The sequence below is a fragment of the Heliangelus exortis genome, chromosome 2 (genome assembly GCF_036169615.1).
Source record: "Heliangelus exortis chromosome 2, bHelExo1.hap1, whole genome shotgun sequence".
NCBI classification, from domain to species: Eukaryota; Metazoa; Chordata; class Aves; order Apodiformes; family Trochilidae; genus Heliangelus; species Heliangelus exortis.
Window position 1 is genome coordinate 48,860,433 of NC_092423.1, and position 19,434 is coordinate 48,879,866.

The 19,434-nt window shown below is 36.3% G+C and overlaps 2 protein-coding genes across 6 annotated transcripts in view; one reads left to right on the forward strand and one right to left on the reverse strand.

Moving 5' to 3' along the window:
• Positions 1 to 943, forward strand: part of AOAH (acyloxyacyl hydrolase) — a 79,243-nt gene extending 78,300 nt beyond the window's left edge. For 3 of the 4 annotated variants that reach the window (XM_071736045.1, XM_071736044.1, XM_071736046.1), the window contains exon 22: positions 344 to 538. In XM_071736045.1, the coding sequence (XP_071592146.1) occupies positions 344 to 472 (129 nt within the window). In that variant the 3' untranslated portion in view covers positions 473 to 538. Of the gene's footprint in view, positions 1 to 343 lie in introns of all 4 variants that reach the window. The other variant, XM_071736043.1, reaches the window with a different exon arrangement.
• Positions 944 to 4,138: 3,195 nt separating this feature from the next.
• The window catches only part of ANLN (anillin, actin binding protein), a 28,239-nt gene continuing 12,943 nt past the window's right edge, over positions 4,139 to 19,434 (reverse strand). The window contains exons 14-25 of one of the 2 annotated variants that reach the window (XM_071736047.1): positions 19,235 to 19,417; positions 17,689 to 17,815; positions 16,732 to 16,780; positions 16,596 to 16,652; positions 15,691 to 15,729; positions 15,300 to 15,321; positions 14,271 to 14,383; positions 12,667 to 12,720; positions 9,824 to 9,910; positions 8,145 to 8,252; positions 5,944 to 6,116; positions 4,139 to 5,544 (exon numbers count right to left, since the gene is read on the reverse strand). In XM_071736047.1, coding sequence (XP_071592148.1) covers positions 5,421 to 5,544; positions 5,944 to 6,116; positions 8,145 to 8,252; positions 9,824 to 9,910; positions 12,667 to 12,720; positions 14,271 to 14,383; positions 15,300 to 15,321; positions 15,691 to 15,729; positions 16,596 to 16,652; positions 16,732 to 16,780; positions 17,689 to 17,815; positions 19,235 to 19,417 — 1,136 coding nt within the window. In that variant the 3' untranslated portion in view covers positions 4,139 to 5,420. The remainder of the gene's footprint in view (positions 5,545 to 5,943; positions 6,117 to 8,144; positions 8,253 to 9,823; positions 9,911 to 12,666; positions 12,721 to 14,270; positions 14,384 to 15,299; positions 15,322 to 15,690; positions 15,730 to 16,595; positions 16,653 to 16,731; positions 16,781 to 17,688; positions 17,816 to 19,234; positions 19,418 to 19,434) is intronic. The other variant, XM_071736048.1, reaches the window with a different exon arrangement.

Sequence of the window (19,434 nt, forward strand, 5' to 3'; positions counted from 1 at the left end):
GCTTTCAAAGTGTTTTCTGGGGAAAACTTATCAGATTCCAGGCCTCTTGAATAGATTTTTGATGGGACCAGGCATCATAGGCTTCAAAAAGTGATTGGAGACTAGCACTAGACAAACAGACTGGTCAGGGAGGTGCAAATAGATGGTCCTCACCTTCCATTTACTGTTCAGAAGGATTTTCCACTATCCAAGTAGCTGGAATGCGGTATTTTCTGTGGTTTGAGGTTAATGTCCATCATGTGGCTATACAGGGTACATGTCCTGGGGGGATCTCCCAAGTGTTGGCATGAAACAGGTATGCTATAGAGGCACAAGAAATTGATAGTATTTGTGCTGTTTGCAGATTGCTGCAGCCCTTGGAACAAGCATTACCTGGCAGAAGGTGCTACATGACTGGCCTCAAGTGCTTGGAAAGGAGAATCCATTCAATGACCAGATTGAAGCTATATTCAAAGACCAAGGTGGACACTGACTTCCACACTACGGTGTTGCTTCCACAGAACATGATGATTGAAGACACAGACAAAAAAAGAGGGAGGGCAGGTTATCAGAGCCAGTAGCAGTGGACGTCACACAACAGCATTCTTTTCAGTTTGTATCACACCTGCACAAGTAGACTGCGCTTTTTCTTTGGAGCTACAAAAATAAAAATCAAAAGGATACCTGCGAGCTAGATTATTCATTGTGCTGGTTTGCAAATCAGTACAGTGTGTTCCAAATATAGCAAATATCTTTGCTCTAATTGATTTTTTTCCCCTGCAGAGCATTAATTCTGTTTTCTATTTTACTGTTTCAATGGTGAATCTCATCCCAAAAGGCAGGAGGAGGGGGACGACATGACCCCCAAACTCATTAGGTTGCTATGAATTGTGTACATGTAATTGCCCTGACAGTCAATAGATTATTTAGCTGCTGTTTGCTTATTAAAATACACCAGGAATAATGAGGTGCTGGAATTTTGCTGATTTGCCTGGCAGCATTAGTGCAGGCTGACTGGTTCTCTTCCCCCCCATTAACAACACAGTGACTCAACAACACTTCATGTATTTAAAACAGGTTGTTTTTCCAAGCTTTATACATCCTTGCTCTTCTGCATTCAAACAAATAAAGGATATATCCAGACCCGTACCTTTTACAGACGTGACCCAGGGAATCACTGGAGATACTGAGCAGCCCTTACCCCCTCTGTTTCATATGGAGAATTGAAAGCTGAGAATAGTAGTTTACAAAACGAACAATATATACATATACAAACACATATATAAAATTAAGGACAGGTCTGTCCTACTTACAGCCTTGCTGGTCAGATCAGACAGCAAAAAATGTCAGTAATTATACATGGAAAAAAAATCTGGTAAAGAGAAAGTATTAACATAACATGACTAAACCCCATCCAAATTAGCCCAAGCTCAGGTAGACTTATTCTGCCCTTCATTCTGAACATGTCCCATGTGCAAGGCTGAGTCACCTGTGAGCAGCTCTTAAGCTGTGGTCCAAACTAAAGGAGGTAGCCTGGCTGTACAGACCTCAGCACACTGGCCACATCTGCTGGAGATCTGTCTGCTCTGTATCTTGAGTACACAGAGGATGATTTGGCTAATGCTGTTCCAACTGAGATATGTATTATTGCTCTTAGATCCTCTTCCTTTTTTCTAGAACACAGTCTATGCCACATCTTTTATTAAGATTGATATTCCTTTGGGAAAACTGCTAATATTTAAGGAAACATTCAAACCACCTACTTTAGGAAACCAAAGAGGAATACACTCCTTAATTGAAAGATACTTACTGATAAGGCTGCAATTCTTAAAGACATTTAGATTTTACCAAAATACCCAGTCTCTCAAGCAGCAGTTTGAAAGTTCTCAGAGGCATGTCCGAGGAACTCTTCAGTATTAAAAGTAGGAAAAGGAGATTTACTTCCTGTACAAATCCTCTCCACAAAAGAATGTAACATATGATGCACACTGGCTAGGCAGAACCCTTCTAACTACTCATTATTACCTTTTCAGGTAAAAGATACCTTTTCAGGTATCTTTCATTAAAAACAACAAAAGGACAGAAACATGTGCATCCATATTGTTTTACTATAGACCAAGTACAGCATAGGCAGCAATTGTAGAATATCAAAGTTTCCTCTACACCAAAATACAGAAAAGTAACAATTAACAGGAGGAACAGTATGCATTCAGAAGCCAAATTTTCAGGCACTCTCATTGCAAATTATTGTATTTCATTTGAGGCTGGGGATTTAGTAGAGCAAATTAGGAGTTTTACAAGCTAGTAAAACGGAAGTTCCTCAGCTAAAATAAGCTTCATTGCCAAGAGCAAAGTGTTTTCCATTTACAGACTTTCTTATTAGTGAAGATCTTGAGGCTCTGAACAATGGATAAAAAAGCTTTTTATAAAATTAGAACAATCAAAGATGACCTGAAACCCCTGTAGCTCAGTCCTAAAGCAAAACTCAGATTTTCCCAGTGTAATTGCTCTGTATTTGATATGGAATCTCTGAGGAACTTGATGGAACAGGCTTGCCACTGACTGACAAAGCACTAAACCAAACCATACAACCTCCTGCTTCAGAGGCAAGCTCTGCAGTTGAGTTAGAAGCAGGCTGTATGCAGAAACTTGATTTGTAACTGATGAAGTAACTATTTGCAAAAAAAAGGTGAAATTGTGGGCCCATTATGCTGTCAGTTTTTACAACCACTATGTCTCTCCATTATTTCAAAGAATGCTGAAACCAGCTGAAGATCTGTACCCCCAAACCATCAATCACTTACCAGTACCACTCTAAAAATAAATGCCTTATATTTAAACAAATGATTCTGAAAATGTTACTTGCTCTGAAGCAGTAACAAACTGTGAATCCCTGTTCATTCCATTAGTTTAACTTCTCCTGATGCTTAAGTTGCTTGAAGGTGACAAATGGATGGGGGAAAAAAAAAAAAACAATCAGGAAGAAAAAAATTTATCTTGGGAAACTATAGTTCCATGAAATTCAAGCTTTATAGCACTACAGATTTCTTAGAGGAATGGTCTATCAATGTCTCTTTGAGGGGAGTTAGAGCATGAGACTAGAGGAGGGATTACTTCACTGGCCAGTTCTCACATACTGCAGACAGGAAGGAGATCTGAGGTTATTCTGTTCATAAACTGTTTTGACATCACTTTGTTTTTACAAAATCATTGAAATCAGACAGTAGAAACTATTTTTGAGGTACACAACATCCATAGCTACCTGAAGCCATTTGAATTCATGCAGCCTGGCCTCTTTGAAAATGCTCTGCTACGAACAAGAAGAAAATATTTGCCAACATTTTTGAAAATTTTTCCACAGCTCACCCTTAAAAGAGTGAAGGAACACAGGAGGGAAGGAGGTGCACAGCCAGGTGAGCCAGTAAATGGAAGCAGTAAATGCAAGCTTGCTGCTCAGCTTGCATCACATGCTCCTGCTGGCTGCAGGCGTGCACATCCTTGGAAACAATTCCTAGTGCCTAGAACTCATCTGTCAGGGTCAAGCTTTTCTAACTTGCATCACCTGATACACTTTATGCCTTTCCTTGATGGTGATAATTTTGTCTTGGGCAACAAACAAACACAAATTAATTTCTACAATGCATAATAGACCGATTAGCCTAAATTTTAAAAAGGAAATTTCGTTAGATATATCCAGTTCTATTCTTAAGACCTTTCTACAGACTCAAATCTGTGATTTTATATTTAATAATTTTTTACTAGCATCCATTTGGAAGTTTCAGGAGACAGCCTGCTGTGGATCCATAGACAAAATTTGCTCTTGCACTGTCTCTATTGTATTGCACTCTGCTGCCATGTCCCTAGCACAAGAGAAAAGAACCATCTCTCCTCTTCATACTTGATGGCCTGCTGGTCTCCAACAGCCTCTACATTCACATACATTCCAACCAGTTCATAATAACTGCCCATGGGCAACCAAACCTCCCACTAAAAACCTGGTACAACAGGTACTCCTTAGGCATCACGTTATCTTCCCAAATCAAGCATATTTTGGGATACACATCTTTAAGGGGATCCTTTTTTTAACTTTATGTGGAGTCCAACTTTTCTTCTTCACCCTACAAACTGGTATCTCAAATGCAGAGATGACATTATGGAAAAAACAGAAAGTGTTTTATTCTTTATTTTAAATGAATAAAATAAATCTCAGTTTGGAAGACATCAGAAATAGAAAACTAGGTTCAAAAGCAAGTACAAAAGTGGCAGAATGAAAACAGTATAAGCTAACAGAATTTAGTGTTGAGTGTGAATATGTAACAGCAATAACAATTTTAAGTACTCCACTATTGCATTAACAGCAGTGAAGTAATGAGATAGTATTTCACTAAGCCCAGTGAGAAGCTGTGAAAATTGCAAGTTTTAACTGAATAGTTTTGCCCTCTTAATGATGGGTCTGAAGTAAAGTTTTTATCTGCATTTATGGACATGTCTCTAAGGGGGAGGAAGACCCATACTTTTGGCCAGTGGAGTATTAGTTGGTAGGTAGCAGCTTCGTAGTGTCTTAAAAAACATTTTTAGAACCTATTCCTGGTTTTCAGATGGAGAATTCTAGTCTGTACAAACTATGAGTTCCAGGAAATACTGATACATAGAAATGCTAAAGCTATTAATTTTTTTAATATACCAGTCCTAACAAAAATATTCAAAGCCTTTCATTTTTACCAAAGTGCAATATACTGCATACATAATTTCACACACCTGTAAACCATATAGGATACATGCCATGCACTTACCCAAACCATTTTGTATGAGAAATTGCAAAAGAAGAATGCATTGTGCATGCCTTTTGTTCTGACCACAAGGATACTGTGCAAGCAAGAAATACTTGTACTGCATGTTGTAGAATAAAATTTACTAGCCTGATCTTGAAAAACAAAAACAAAAAATAAACAAACAAACAAAAAAACCCAAATAACTTGAAACCTTCTAATATTAATCTTATGCTTCAGCACCATCCTTGTTAGAGAACTCTGAGTTATTGTTTCTTTCAGGGAGATGAGTTATATAGTAAGCCTGGTCTTTTCACTAGCTTGCCTCCCACCCTGCCCCATAGTATGATTTCCTGCAATAATTTAGTTATTTAAAGAATGTACTTAGCTAGAAACGCTTCCAAAAAAGGAGCTACATAAATATTTAGCACATTTAGAAACAGCTAATTGTTTCCTACCATGTCCAAAAGCTAGGAAGTAAAAAAGTTTTAAAATTCTTAAAAGTGAAATAAAAATACTGCATAACATAGTTCTCTATCATGTTAAATACTCTCTTAAATTTAAAGCATAAGTGACCCAGACGACTTCCCACGTTTTCATTTAAGTCCTTTTTTTTGTGTAGTTCCTGCAGGTTTTTGCATACATATTTTCTTTGTATTTCCCTTCTAGAGTTTAAAGCTTTCCAATAGGTTTGTAGCAGGCATCAGGCTGCCACATGCGGAGGTCAACAAGAACTTGGTTGAGCTTTTGCATCCAAAGGTTACGTTCTTCTTTTGTATCAGCAGACAGCCAGTTCCTGAAAGGCAAAGAGCCCAATGGATTAGCTAAGTCTTTCTCTGCATCTCAGTTATTCTTAAAAATGTCAAGCTGATCATCCTCGGAAGCCCAAATAGCAGGGGAAAAAATAACTATTCCACAATCATGCTACCAAGCTACATGGCATTTCCACTTCTGGAAAAGTTGAGTTCTTTGTTCTCAGAAGAGCAAAATGGGACAGGAAGACAAAACAGGACTAAAAGCAAACTAAAAGCAGTTCAAGTGTCATGCCAAAGCCCTAGCATTCAAATGTGCTTTGCCCTAGCATGTCAAAGCAGTAAAGCTCCTATGTTATAACTATCATTTGAGGCAAAATACCCCTCCCCCACCCACATACACACCATAACCTCCCACAGCCTTTGCTATTTCATCCACTCACTTTGTAACACAGAGTGTGTCTCTGCATTGGCTGACAAGAGTTTCTCTGTCATCTTCCCTCTGCGGACGGACAGTTATCAGTTCAAAAGTGTTGGGACGGGCACAGAACTCCCTGTTGGCAGGTTCAATCTGATGATTAGTGCAATTAGCCAAGTTTATCCGGCCCAGAGGATGCTGAAAGGGAAGTTATTTCATCAGTCAAGAATTCTGCAATGAAGGGTAATTTGAAACAATATTTGCTTTGACAGTATTTGGCATATTAAGTGAAACACCACCCCAAATCAATTACTCCATACCTAAAGAGGGATTCCACTTCTTGTGTTTAAAACCCATAGCTGAAGTAATATAGATGATGGAACATATCCTGGCTCAGCTATGTACAATACAGCTAAAAATCCAACCCTTACACGAAAGGCCTTGGCTCTAAAAAAATAAATCCCCCTTTCCTTTACTTGGTTAAAAATAAAAAAAGCCTTTTTAACTCTCAATTTCAAAAGAACTTCATAATAAAATCCAAACTGATAGATTAAAACCTGTCAAAGTCGACAGAAAACAATCGTTTTAGGGATGCTTTCATCATTCTTGTCAAAGCCTGAGCATATGGATTCATCTTCAAACATGCAACTAAAGCATCTATGTGCCATGTCCTACTGCTTTAGCTCCCTCTGTAGTTAGACCCCATCAAAGAGCATTTGAAATTCCAAGGCAGATCTCTCTTTCTGCTGATTACAGAGGTTCAGCCGTATGCCTGAAGTTACAGACCTTAGATCCCGTTCCTTACACCTATCAAATACTTCACTGGGGAAACATCACAGGCTGCTCTTGGTTTGGAGAAGTTTCCTATTTATTTTGAGAGTTCACAACACTATTAAAATACACTAGTTAAATATACTACACTTGTTAAAATAACCTATGTTGCCACAAAAAAAATTAGATTGCTCAATTTCAAGAGCACTACGAAACAGGTTTCACATTGTTGATGTATATACAACCATGGGCAATTAAAAAACATTCCATAATTTAAAGCAATTATTTCCCTATACCAATATTTCTGAGCTATGTCTATCTTTGCATGGCAGACATATATAGTGTGGGTAAGATGAAGCATTTAATAAGAATAATTTAATATTGCTGTAGATGATAGTATATCAAAAGGATACAGCTGACCTTTTCTCAGAGTGATAGTGAAACAAGGCTAGAAGATTAAGAACAATCTGAAAACAAAAGGTGCTTTCTTGCACACAAAAGCAAAATAGGAACCTTTTTCTTGCTTAACTCAAGTTTTTTTTTTCCCCCTTCATCATCTATTACAGTAGGCAGAGATTTTTTGCCTTTCTTGGCATAGAAGGAAAGTACTCCAATATATTTTGGCAGTGTCAACTATCAGCATATGGCCTTCCTCTGTTAGCAGGGAAGAAACTAAACTCAGGCATCTGGATTGGCACAGGAGACCCAAAAAGGCCAAAGTTCACCACAGAGTTTGGGAAAGAAAGTGTTCTGCCAGCAAACAAGCAAGTGTGTAATGGTAAATTGCTTAAGTGAGTCAGAAAAACCCTCTTGAAAGCAGTCTTTAAAAGGACCTGGAAATGTTTCAGTATACACTGCAAGAACAGGATAAGGAGACAAGAAGGTTCACCTTCGTGACAGATGAATATCTGATTTGTCTCATTAGCACACAGTAACTGAGGTTTCTGTGAGAACCATTTAAAAAGCACCAATTTTAACTGCAATGTGGAACTCCAAGAAAACAACGACTGCAACATTATATGTAGTCCATAACTACAACTATGCTGCTGCAATATAGAATGATTGCCCACTCTAATTCTGTACTATAATATTATTAATTATTTCATCTAAAACTTAAGGCAACCAGATAGTCTGTTTATTAAGTCGTGCAAGTCTGATTAATTTCTATTAAATAATTAGTCATTTGAGAGATTCAATGGAAAACCTTAAGACTAAAGGAAAATTAAATACCCATCTTCTTCTACTTTTCCCTGTTCCTTCTAGATAAAATGGTGTTTCTAATTTTGCCCTCATTTAGGTCAGACTTAAAAAGCCAAATCCCCTCCATTCCCCAAGGAAGCTTGAATCACATGCTCTGAATAGACCTCCCTGTTTTAAGCCTAAACATTACTGTCATGAACCATGACAGTAGGGTACTACAGAACTTTGGACCTGAGCTTTATAAAACAGCATTACCTTTCGTTTTTCATCATCAGGGTATGTCCAATAAGATATACAATTTCCAGACAGCACACACCAGCGCCTATGCCATGCTCCGAATCCACTAACATCTTCAAACATAGTCTTAAAAAAAAATAAATTAAAAATGGGGTAACATTATAACTTGAGCTTCATCAGTACTCAACTATTTTTTCTACCAGAGTGGTTCTGCAAGCACAACTCTTTATAGGAATAAGTATAAGAAAAGGAATAAAATACATGCTGGGAGAGACTTATATTAGTGCAGTAATTTATTTCCCAAGTAGCATAGAAAATGAGCTTACACTATCATTCTCATGTCTTCTTGCTCAAGATGCACCTATTACTGCTATTTCAAACTACCAGATTTTCAAGTTAACAAGTTAATTTTCTCTTAGAATAATGGAGGGTTGCTTATAGGAGAGACAGGATGAACAGTTGACAAAATATGCATTAGTATCACATAATAATTTATGGTTAGGTATGTAAGGCATCTTTGATTTACAATTCAGGATTTTAAAATGTTGGGCTATTCTGTAGGCCACACTCAGGAACCCACTCAGCTTAAAATAAATTAGAAATTGATTTTCAAATGTTTGTCTTGGCAGTTATTTTATTGGATAGAGGTTTATGTCAATTTCAAGCCCCATTTCCCTAATACTGGACTGGAAAGTCTAGCATCTGCCTTCTATTCCTGATCCCTCTTGAACTTGTACAGAATGATTTTTTGCTCCAATTAATTTTTGTTTGTGTTTTTCATCCTTCACAATTCAGATTATAATTTTTAATTGAGCAAGGAGATTCTCTCCTTTAATCTGAAATCTTTCATCTGAAAAAATAATATGCATGTGCACCTTCCTTCAGGTTCTACATACTGTATAATAGAAATAAAAAGTGCTTTCTCAGATTAGTACACAGAAACATGGGACAGCAAATACTGTATGTATAAAGTTTGCATCTCATGAAATCTCTTCAATTTCAGTTAAGTAAAAAGAAAGGAGAGAGAAAGACCTGCTTGAAAAAGAATCTAAAGAAATTCTGATTTCTGAAAACACCGAAACAGTGAATGTTATGGTTATGCCGAGTTATTTTCATAGCACATTTACTGCCATCTGCTGGGCTTACCCTCAACAGTTCCACCTATTAGGCACAAGTATCAGCTGCACTTTCTAAGCCAAGTTTTAGGAATTAAACTCTTAAGATGTTTATCAAAAAATACTGTCAGTTCCTTGCAAATCAAAAAGTTTCTGAACATAATGAAAAACGTTAATCTTTGTCTGGGGAGATTTTTTTTTTTTTTTTTTTTTTTACAGTGCACAAAAGTCCAAGATACCTTGTAAAAATTTCTGGCTAAGAAACTATAATCTCATCTTTCATCTCTTGTTAAACTATATCAAGAGAAGGTTAATCGCAGTTCAGAACAACAAATGAACAGTGTTTAGAAGAAAAAGATATATAACTCCTAAAAGGTAGCTTTAATTTAGGCATGTTTAGAAGATAAAAAGATAAAGTTTTGAGGCCTGAATCAAAGGGGAAAAAAAACCCAAAACTCAAAAAAAGCCCAAACAAGGCAGTTTTAAGCTTCACAGTCCTCACAAATACATCTGTGTAATTTAAAAAGTGACTACATTCAACAAGGCCTGTAATTCCCAAAGAATTTGAAATTAATACCTTACCAAGAACCCTTTCTCCTCTACAGAACAGTCCACTTGACATTTTAACTTTAGATATATATGCCCTTCCAAAGGAGACAAAAAGGGAACCTGTAAAAAGCAAAACAATTAATTAGTCATTTAATTTTGACATCTCTCAACTCCACCAGTTCAAGCAAGCCACCTGCACCAGAATGTTAGTACTGTCTTGTTCCTAGCATCTTCAGCCAGAAAGAAGCAGTCCCATGCAAGACAGTAATAATCACCTTCATTTTAAGTTCATTTAGAAGCTTTTCAATAATTATTTGCTTATTAGTTTGCTCAGGACATATGCACAAACATGCTCCTGTCTAGAAAAATGGGCACTTCAACTATGATTAAAAACAACACAAAGCACCAGCCCACATTCTGCAAGCTTCTGTTTCAGTTTTCAATTAAGCTGTTTGGAAAAAATTAAAGCAGTGTTAAACAGGATTGGTACTTGGATGCCATAAGCATTTGTGGCAGATACTGACATAGTAGTGCCTACTCAGATTAAGTATTTGTATGAAAAGACGTAGAAGGGGAAAACATAATGAAAAGTAGTTCTTCTTAACTGGAACTCAAAGTAGACCTGTGTTAAGTACTTTCTAACAAAAGTGGCTCCAAGACTTATCTTCTACCACTGAAGAAAAGCAGCTTGACTCTTGGACCAGAGGTCAGTTAAATGGTTACACACTATTCAAGAGTTCTGAGGAGCAACCTTCAACAAGAGCTGCCTTTAGACTTCTCCCAGCCCCTCCACACAAAGCAGCCCATTACACTGATTATTCCCACTGCTATTGTCTAGTAATCAAACCTCTTTTTTTTTTCCCCATAGGGGAAGCTATCAGACAAATTGCTAATTCAACAAGCAAATGAAGTGCATTTTACATAACATATATTGATGCCAGCCTGAATAAGCAATACTGTAAGAATCTTGGGGGGAAAAAACCAAACAACTCTTACTAGAAAAACAAGAAGTTGATGGTGGTGTTCAAATACAAAGAGCCACTTGCCAGCAAACAAGCATGTGCACACAATAATGAAATAGTTTTTAGAACCATGGATCAATGTCAATCAAACAATTAATTTTTGCTTGTAGTTAAGGTGAACAAGAGTAACCCTTAGTAGTTAAGAGTGCACAGATGTAGACCACAGTGAACCCTGCAGAACACCAAAATAGATGCTGTGGTTCAACTGCAGGCAGACTGTAGCTTCCTCATGGACACCTGAAATTCATGGGCACAAGAAAGTGATGAAATAGCTTTTATGTTAGATTTACTCAACTGAGACAGCATGCATAGCTTGCTCATGTGCTTGGCCTTACAGTAGAGTAAAATTTTGAGCACTAGGTAGGAGTTTGCATATGATTTGAGAAACAAAAATAGTAAAATGCTTGCACATAATAGAAATGAGTTGCATCAGTCATGAATTTTTAGCAGCAGAGACATCAGTCATGAATTTTTAGCAGCAGAGACAACTACAACTTAACATGCTACAACAGGGAATCATCCTACTAAACCACAGTAAAATCCATTTCTGAATTATGGCATCATGGAACTTTGGCTGGTTCCCTAATTTAAGTCTGTGGGACTTTACATTCCTTTCTAATTTATGTCAGGACAGAAAAGTTTACTTTGTAGATTATGAAGTTTTACCTTGAAGAGATGTGTGACAGTGAAACAAAAAGGATATAGTACAAACAGAACATACCAGCTAGGCAGAGCCTACAGAGCCATTAATAATTCAAAACACTACTGTACACAAAATGAGAACATACTACATTCTAGTCAACAATATAATTAACTGTTTCAAAGCCAAGTGGAGTGGAAGTAGTGGTAAGAAAGCATATTTGTTGAATATCCAGCTAGATAAAGAGAAAATGAAGGCCTGTGACTAAGCCAGCTTGCATTCTGCTATTATCATCTACCATAAGAAGCTGGCTTACTGTCAAAGATTACCCATAAAACCGGGAGAGTTTTGATTACAAATAGAAGGTGATGGGTACTAAAATCATCACCTGCTTAATTGAGAGAAAACATATGCAAAGTTCCCTAAAACACTGTCCTCTGAGAGACCAGAGTTAACTACTAACTAAATAAAACTACTGTCAGATATTAAAGACCAATTATTTTCATCCTATGAGTGTATGTAATTCCTAAAGTCAAAAACATATAAACCAAGCAAAATATTTTATTTGTACGTTTTTGTACAAATGAGAACCTGATATGATGTGTTGGGTACATTCAGAAAGTATAGTCTTTTCATTGCTTTTTGCTAAAAGAAAAAAGAAAAAAAGAAGATAAAAAAAAGAGGGACTTAACAGGAAAAGATCAATAGAATAAGAAACAAAGTATTAAGTGATTAAGAATCCTTAGTGATTTTAGATTTTTTCAGTGGCAACAAGTTGAGTGAAGCCAACACTTAGATCAATCATTTTTCCCTGGTCCTCTATCAGCAGAGTAGCTGATTTCATGTTCTATAGAGCTCATCAAGAAGTTGGGTCAAATTTCTTGACTTGCAGTCTCTAGGAGAGACATTGTTTTGTTTTGAAGCAAGAAAAAAAACAAACCTCCTGTAGTAAATCCAGGAAGAGAGACATGCTAGTTAAGTAAAAACCCTAGGTGGCCTAAATAACCGAGTTCCAGCAGCATGCCTATTGTAAAGGATAAAATTAAGCAAGTCCTAAAGGCTCCTAACATCTTATGTTTAGTTAGTAAATCACTGTAAGCATTTTCTTAGATTAAAAAAAAATTAAATATTGCAAAAAGGTCAGCCAGACATGAGCAACATGCACTAGGAAGCCGCTCCTTATTTTAAGTGATAAACTAAAGGGTCATAGCAACCTTGTCCTGGAACATATAGCCCAACAGTTCTTTTTCCTCCCCTTCAAAATTTATCTAGGGAAAAAAAGAAACATGCTCAATGCAATTAGTATAAAGTTAAGGTTAAAAAAAAAAAAAAAGGACTGTACACTTTGTTCATTTATACCATTAAGTTTAAGACTACATATAAAAGGAAGGAATGAAACTCAAAAGAAATACCACTGTGGCACTCGTTTGTTTCATATTAGAAATGCATGAGGCAAGTTAAAAAGCAGCTGTTCAGTAGTGCCACAGACCAAGTAAAAACTAAAATTTTACAGAGGTGATAAGTTTTAAAAAAAAAAAAAACTGACAAAACCTGAATTCTTATTTATAACTGTTGAAGTTTGCACCTGGAAAAATTTAACCAGGTGACAGCTTCCCCTGGAAATTTATTTTGATCTTGTGCCACAGTTTACTAGTCCAGTCCAGTGTCTGATCTTAAAGACTGAACAAAAAAAGAAAAACAACTCAAACCACTGAATATAATACAAAAGCTGACTCCATAACTCGACCAAAAAGGAGTTTCCAAACCCCAAGTCATACACAAGGTAAGATTTCTACACATAGGTCTGGTTAAGAGGAACATTCACACCAAAGAACCAAAGTTCACACCGTCAGTAACAGCAGTGCCAATCCAGCTGTTAAGTCCTGCAAGCTGTTTTAGTAAAGAGTCCGTTTCTATACACAAAAATTAAAACCTCTAGAAAGGAAGTTGAGATTGTGGTATTTTGGGTTTTTATCTTATACATAAACATAACAAGAATTGGTTATCTCCTTTCTCATCAGAAGCTATAATTGTAATACTACTATAATAACAGTAAGACATAATTAGCCAAGAAGACAATTTATTCTTATTGCTGCTGGTTTGGATAGATAAAAGCTGTAATTTAGTACTAACCCTAAGATGCAATAACTTTTGAATTAATTTAAGTTATCTTGGGAAAGCTGCTAACATAAACACCTACCGAAAGAGGTTTTAGGTATAAGATATTACTAGGTCAGAGATTATAGTGAAAGTAAGATTGTATTTTTTAACTTCTAGTGATAAGAGCCAATAACCTTGTGTTAAGACAAGGAACAATGATATAAAATTAAATAGTAGCTATGAAAAATATTGATAGCTTGCTTCTACAAATTCAATTAGGATATGAAAGTAATCTCAATTTTAACTGTATTCAAACAGCAATTTTAAAGTCAATTAAATGCAGAACACTTAAAATACTTCATTAAAACACATCAAGTGTCTTTAGTGGTAACTGCCAGACTAAGAGCAATGAACAACATGAAGACCACCTAAAGAGATGCCAAGTGCACACAGAAATCTTTTTTGTCAGTGAAAGCAAATCAGTAATCAAATGCCTTTTTTATCTTCGAATAACTATACTTACACTGAGCTACAGAAATTAAAGAACACCTGGCATTATAATGCAAGTCTTTTTCTGTTATATCACAAAATTCATTTCATTCACATAGAATTAAATGAGTATCATTAACTATACATAAAGTTTATATGTTGAATATATATATATATATTTGTATGTATGTACACAGACAAACAATCCACAACCAATAATTTCCATTACCTTCTCCAATGCAAATTTGACATTTCCTACAGAAGACAGTGACAGCTTGTGGGATCCAACAAGGATGAAGTTAGTAGTGCGTATGGCATTAGGACCACCTGGACTGGCCATGGCTGCAGAGAAAGAAGATAAAGTCAAGTCATAAAACAACACAATCATCATCTGCAAGTCTTAGAAATGCTTCCATTTTTCTACTATATCCATGCCCTACTCAGTCCTCCATGAGAAGCACCCTCTGAAGGGCACATTCAGACGGGATCTTGGTGGGCATGATTCCTCTTCAGTAGATCTTCTTTCAGAAAGAAGTCTTGAAATTTTCACAAATGAGAAGACAAAGCATTTTAAAAAATATCAGAAGGACAGTGAGCACTCTAGGGCACACCACAAAACAGCCATGCCAATCTCAGCTTCACTGACACTATACTCATCCAGAATTTGTATGTCTCTGTTCCTTTTTGCACTTACATCAATAGAAACAAGCACTATAGCTCAGGCACAGAAATCTGATGAGTTGCTTCAGCATGGTAAACATTCCAAATTTAGTTCATTAGTTTTTTGCTGTAGTTTGTACTGAAGCTACCTCAAGTATCTCATACTGTGTAACTCATTTTTAGGTAGTCAGAAGAACACTCAGAGATGCTGTTCTCCCTCAAGACTCAGAAATACATAAAAATGTTAACATTACACACACACACAAAACTTCAGAATCTGCTGCTATTTTCCACTTTTCTCTATATTACTTTGTTTACAGAGCCTACTTTAAAAATCTTAAAATTTGAGCTAATATTTTCAGGAAATGAATGTAAACCACAGCCATCTAATACCAGATACTAATTTTGGTTTTATGAAAAGATCTTTCATTAAACGTAACAGCAACTCTGATATAAACACAGGGCAAATTTCCGGGCAGACAAACTGACATAATTCTGTGCTTATTACTCCCAAATACTGTTACAAGTGCTACCATTCTGCTTTAGATAGCAAGTGTGGATTATTAATCTTTGCATAAGACATTGAGATTTTACTTACCTGGAGTAAGAAGGGTGCTTTTCTAGAAGGAGAAAAGGAGAGAGAGAGAAATAAAACCTTATTGGAAAAATAATCTCTGAGAACTTCGACACTTGACTAAGCTAGGCTAGAAAAATTAGATTTGAAGTACTTAAAAAAACAAAAACCAAAAAAGCCCCCCAGAAACAGCTTGAAAAGGAAGTCCAAATAAATGTGTAGTAACTATTTCCAGCTTAGAGCTGTTACCTATTTCTTGAGCTGATGGCTGAAGAGTTTGGCAGACAGCTGGACAGTTTATAGAATTTCAAGTAAGGAATACAAAGAGCCTGCTATAGGCATAGCCTTAAGTCAGAATACAGCCTTTGGAAGTGGTCATAAGGAGGTTGTGTTATAATATTACATTCATACTTACAGAGGTAATAGATGTTAATAATCTCTTTGGAGTTATAACCTACAAGAGAATATATAACAAGATAAAGGTATTTGCAATTTGTCCATCACATTAGTATGAAAATTACACAGTGAATCTGCTAAAAGCTTACCATCTAAATCAATTTTTAATGTGTACTAACTAGGTGTTATGAGAGAGTCTTGTGTTTTGAACTCAGACTGAATGTAGCATTTTTCCCCTCAAAGGAATGCTACATTTTACAAAAATATTTACCACAGAAAAATTTAAGTACACATTACCAGTGTATGGAGAGACACATTTAAAATATTTATAGCAGACCTTTTCCATTTATGTAACAGGGCTTCAAAGTTACATTTGCTTATTTAAAAATTAACAATACAAGCACAAACACTTGAAATGTGCACCCCAACCAAGCTGAAATATTTATGCTCAAGGAATTATTAGAAAACTTGCTTTAAAAAGAATGAGCAACATTTACTTAACACTGGGAAGAAATAAGTGTTACAGGTTGATCAATAGAATCTTTAAGACAAATCAGACTGCAGGGTAGGGCATATTCACTGTTGTATTTTAAATAAAATGGAGAATCACTACCCCCTAAATCACTACCAGAGAGCTCACACCTAATAAATAATTGCAAAGCATAGCGTTTCACAGACAGTAAGACTCCTTTTTCTTCTCTTCCAATATATTTCAGACTCAACCAAGTGCTGCAGGCCCAATCTACTAATAGCTGCAGAACTCCATAGCCCATCTGTCATTGCAGATGTTCCAAGAAAGAATGAGAAGAGTAGAAGCAAGCAACAGATTGTATAAGACTATTAGTCAGTTCTCCCTGAACACTGCAGTCTTCCTAGGGTACCTTATGGTGAAATACTACATAACAATTTTCATGTTTCATTTACCTTAGATTTATTTGCCTTTTTCCTTTTATCAGTGCTTGTAGCTTCTTTTCTTTGCACCTGTAAGGCAGGAAGGTATTAAGAAAGTGCAAGACACTATTCTCCCTTCTAAATCCTCTTGATAGAAAAGGATACATACCAAACTGTAAACTTCTATATTTATTTCAAAGTCATTTGACACATCATGCCTAAAAGAAAGAAGGGGGGAAAAATAAGTTAGAAACAGACTGAAGAAAAATAGAGATTTTTGGGTTTTAAGATTACTTATTAATACTTCTGTCCTTCCACTCCTTCAAACTCTAGGGAACAGCTAGATTGTACACAAGAGAATCCTAGACATAAGGCTGACTAATAGTTAATATCTTATTAATAAGTTACAGCTTGTTCCTTCAGGTCAACAGGGCTGTCTGAGATCCTTCCGCTTTTACAACAGTGTTTTCCAGCACAAACAAGTTGCTAATTTTACAACTTGAGTGTATTATATCAAGATACTTTCTGAAACAAAAGAGGAGGGTGGGCAAGGGGCAGATAGACTGCATCTACCATTTCTCAGATAGTGTAATTCAGTTCGCTGCTGGAATACCCATTTCTAAACAGAGACAGGTTTTTTTGCATAAATAGTTTTACATGAAAATTCCAATTAGGTTACACTTTTTTTTTTAAAAAAAAAAAAAGGGAGTTTGCTTATTTATTTTGGAAAACTTTTACTAACATCCACTTTAACTCACAATATCTTTTTGGCTTTAAGAGTACTATTTTTTCCAGACACCAAAACCAAATAGCTATATGTATAATTGTTGCAAAAGAGAAAAACACATCAGTTCAGGCAGAGCAATCCATCTGTCACTGCAGGTGTTCCAGGAGAGAACAAAACCAGAAAAAGAGAGAGGCAAATTAGCTGATGGATGGTGGAATAAGTCCAGTGTGCTCTTTCAGGAGAAGTGCATTCCAGCTATTTCTTGAAACAGGAAATAGCTATACACAAGATCTCACCATATTTGTTTGCAGAATATTACATCCTTATATGAAAATTAACATTTTTATGTGCGTGCCACCAGAGTTGAAACTGGTTCCAAAACAGTTTCTGTGTACTTACATAGTAAATGTTGTAGTAAAAGTAAGAGCATCTCCATTCAGGGAGCTGGCAGTACTTGCTAATGGAGTTGCAACGATGTTTTCTGCTCCAGATCTCAGTATTATTACATAGTAGTAATTTGCTGCTTCTGTAAATACATACCAGGTGGCTTTGTTAGCCAGAGATGTTCAAGCACCTAAACCCCCTCAAGGACTGTGTTGCCATTAAACTCCCTCTGTTACACCTCACTTAAACTTTCCACGAGCAAGTCTTGACCGTAATTAAATTACTCTTAAGACAAGGCTTTTTTCCTACTTTGTGTTGGAAGACTGTCTCCACAAGATTACCAGCTGCAATACTACGTGGGGCACCTCAGGCCAGACCTGTAGTACCCAGTGCATGAGAGGTGAAAGGAAGAACTTTCAGTCATATTCACCAGTTAATCTTACTTCCTTAGACACCATCACTCCCTAGGCCTGCCAGCTTAAACACAGATCAGCTTTTGCTACTGCCATTTTAATAATTATTTTTTTTTTCAGTCCTATGAAGAAACTGTTTACCCAGGCAACACATTTTCTTAAGTTTTCACACAAGGGGAAAATGACAAGCAGAAGCACGCACCTCAATAGTATCAGATTATTTGTGCAGCAGACTGATACAGGTACATACTGTAGTAATTTGCTGCCCAGTAAAGTAGAAGCATTGCATAATAGTATACAATGTCAAAAAAAGAAACCAAAAAACAAACAGAACCACAAAACAAAAAACAGTCTGAGTACACTGTTAAGCAGGACAAGCCACATCTTTCAGAACAACAGGTGAAGGCTCCAGTAAGCACTGATCCGTACTCTTTATAATTGTAGTTCTTTTCAGAGATGGAAGAGATTAATAGTTTGTTCTGGTGCACAATACAAAGTTCTGCACTTCTGCAACAAAGTTTTGACAACAAAAACAGTTGTTTGTTCAATTACCTAGAGAAACTGAACTTCTTTTGGAACAATTTGAGAGGCTTTCCTATAAAACGGATAAATTCTCAAGAACTGTAATGTGTTGGAGAGTTAAATTAAGTCAGATATTTATGTTAATTTAAAAGCTTTTTTATATTTTCAAGTAAAATATAAGCACATTTCATGAAACAGTTAAAAAAACAAGGCTACATATGAATTCATTAGTAGAAGTTTTGCAGACAAGGAACCTGCTAGAAGAATCCAGCTACACTCATTCTGTGACATCATATAAAATAGCACAGGTTATTGTGGGCTTGCAGATTTTTTAAACGGCCACATGACACAGAATCTTACTATGCTCCAGGATAAGTGTCTAGACCTACAATTACAGATTACTAGACATTGTTCTGGAACAAAAGAAGAAACAAGGCCACGTTTTTAAGACTGGCTGAGAAGGTCTTTAAGTTTCTTGAATCTTAAAAGCCAGAAAAGAATGCAACTAAAATAGTCAGGGAAAGAATGACCAATACAAAAGACCCAACTCCATGGAGAAAAAAACTAGAAACATACAAAGACAGGGGAACAGGGAAAAAAGAAAAGCTTTTAGCTGCTATTTTTACCTGGCTTTTGAACTGTACCACATACAAAGTCTGCTTTGAGAGGTAGACGCATTTCTGAAATTGAAACAGACCCCCTAGATGGAGCAAATTCAGTGGATGCAGAAGCAGCTTTGTTTCTTCTGCTGTGAGGTCCCTCACTCTTTAGTTTATTCAGTTCTTCCAATAAAGCAGTTCTCTTCTCAGCTGCATAGATAAATGAA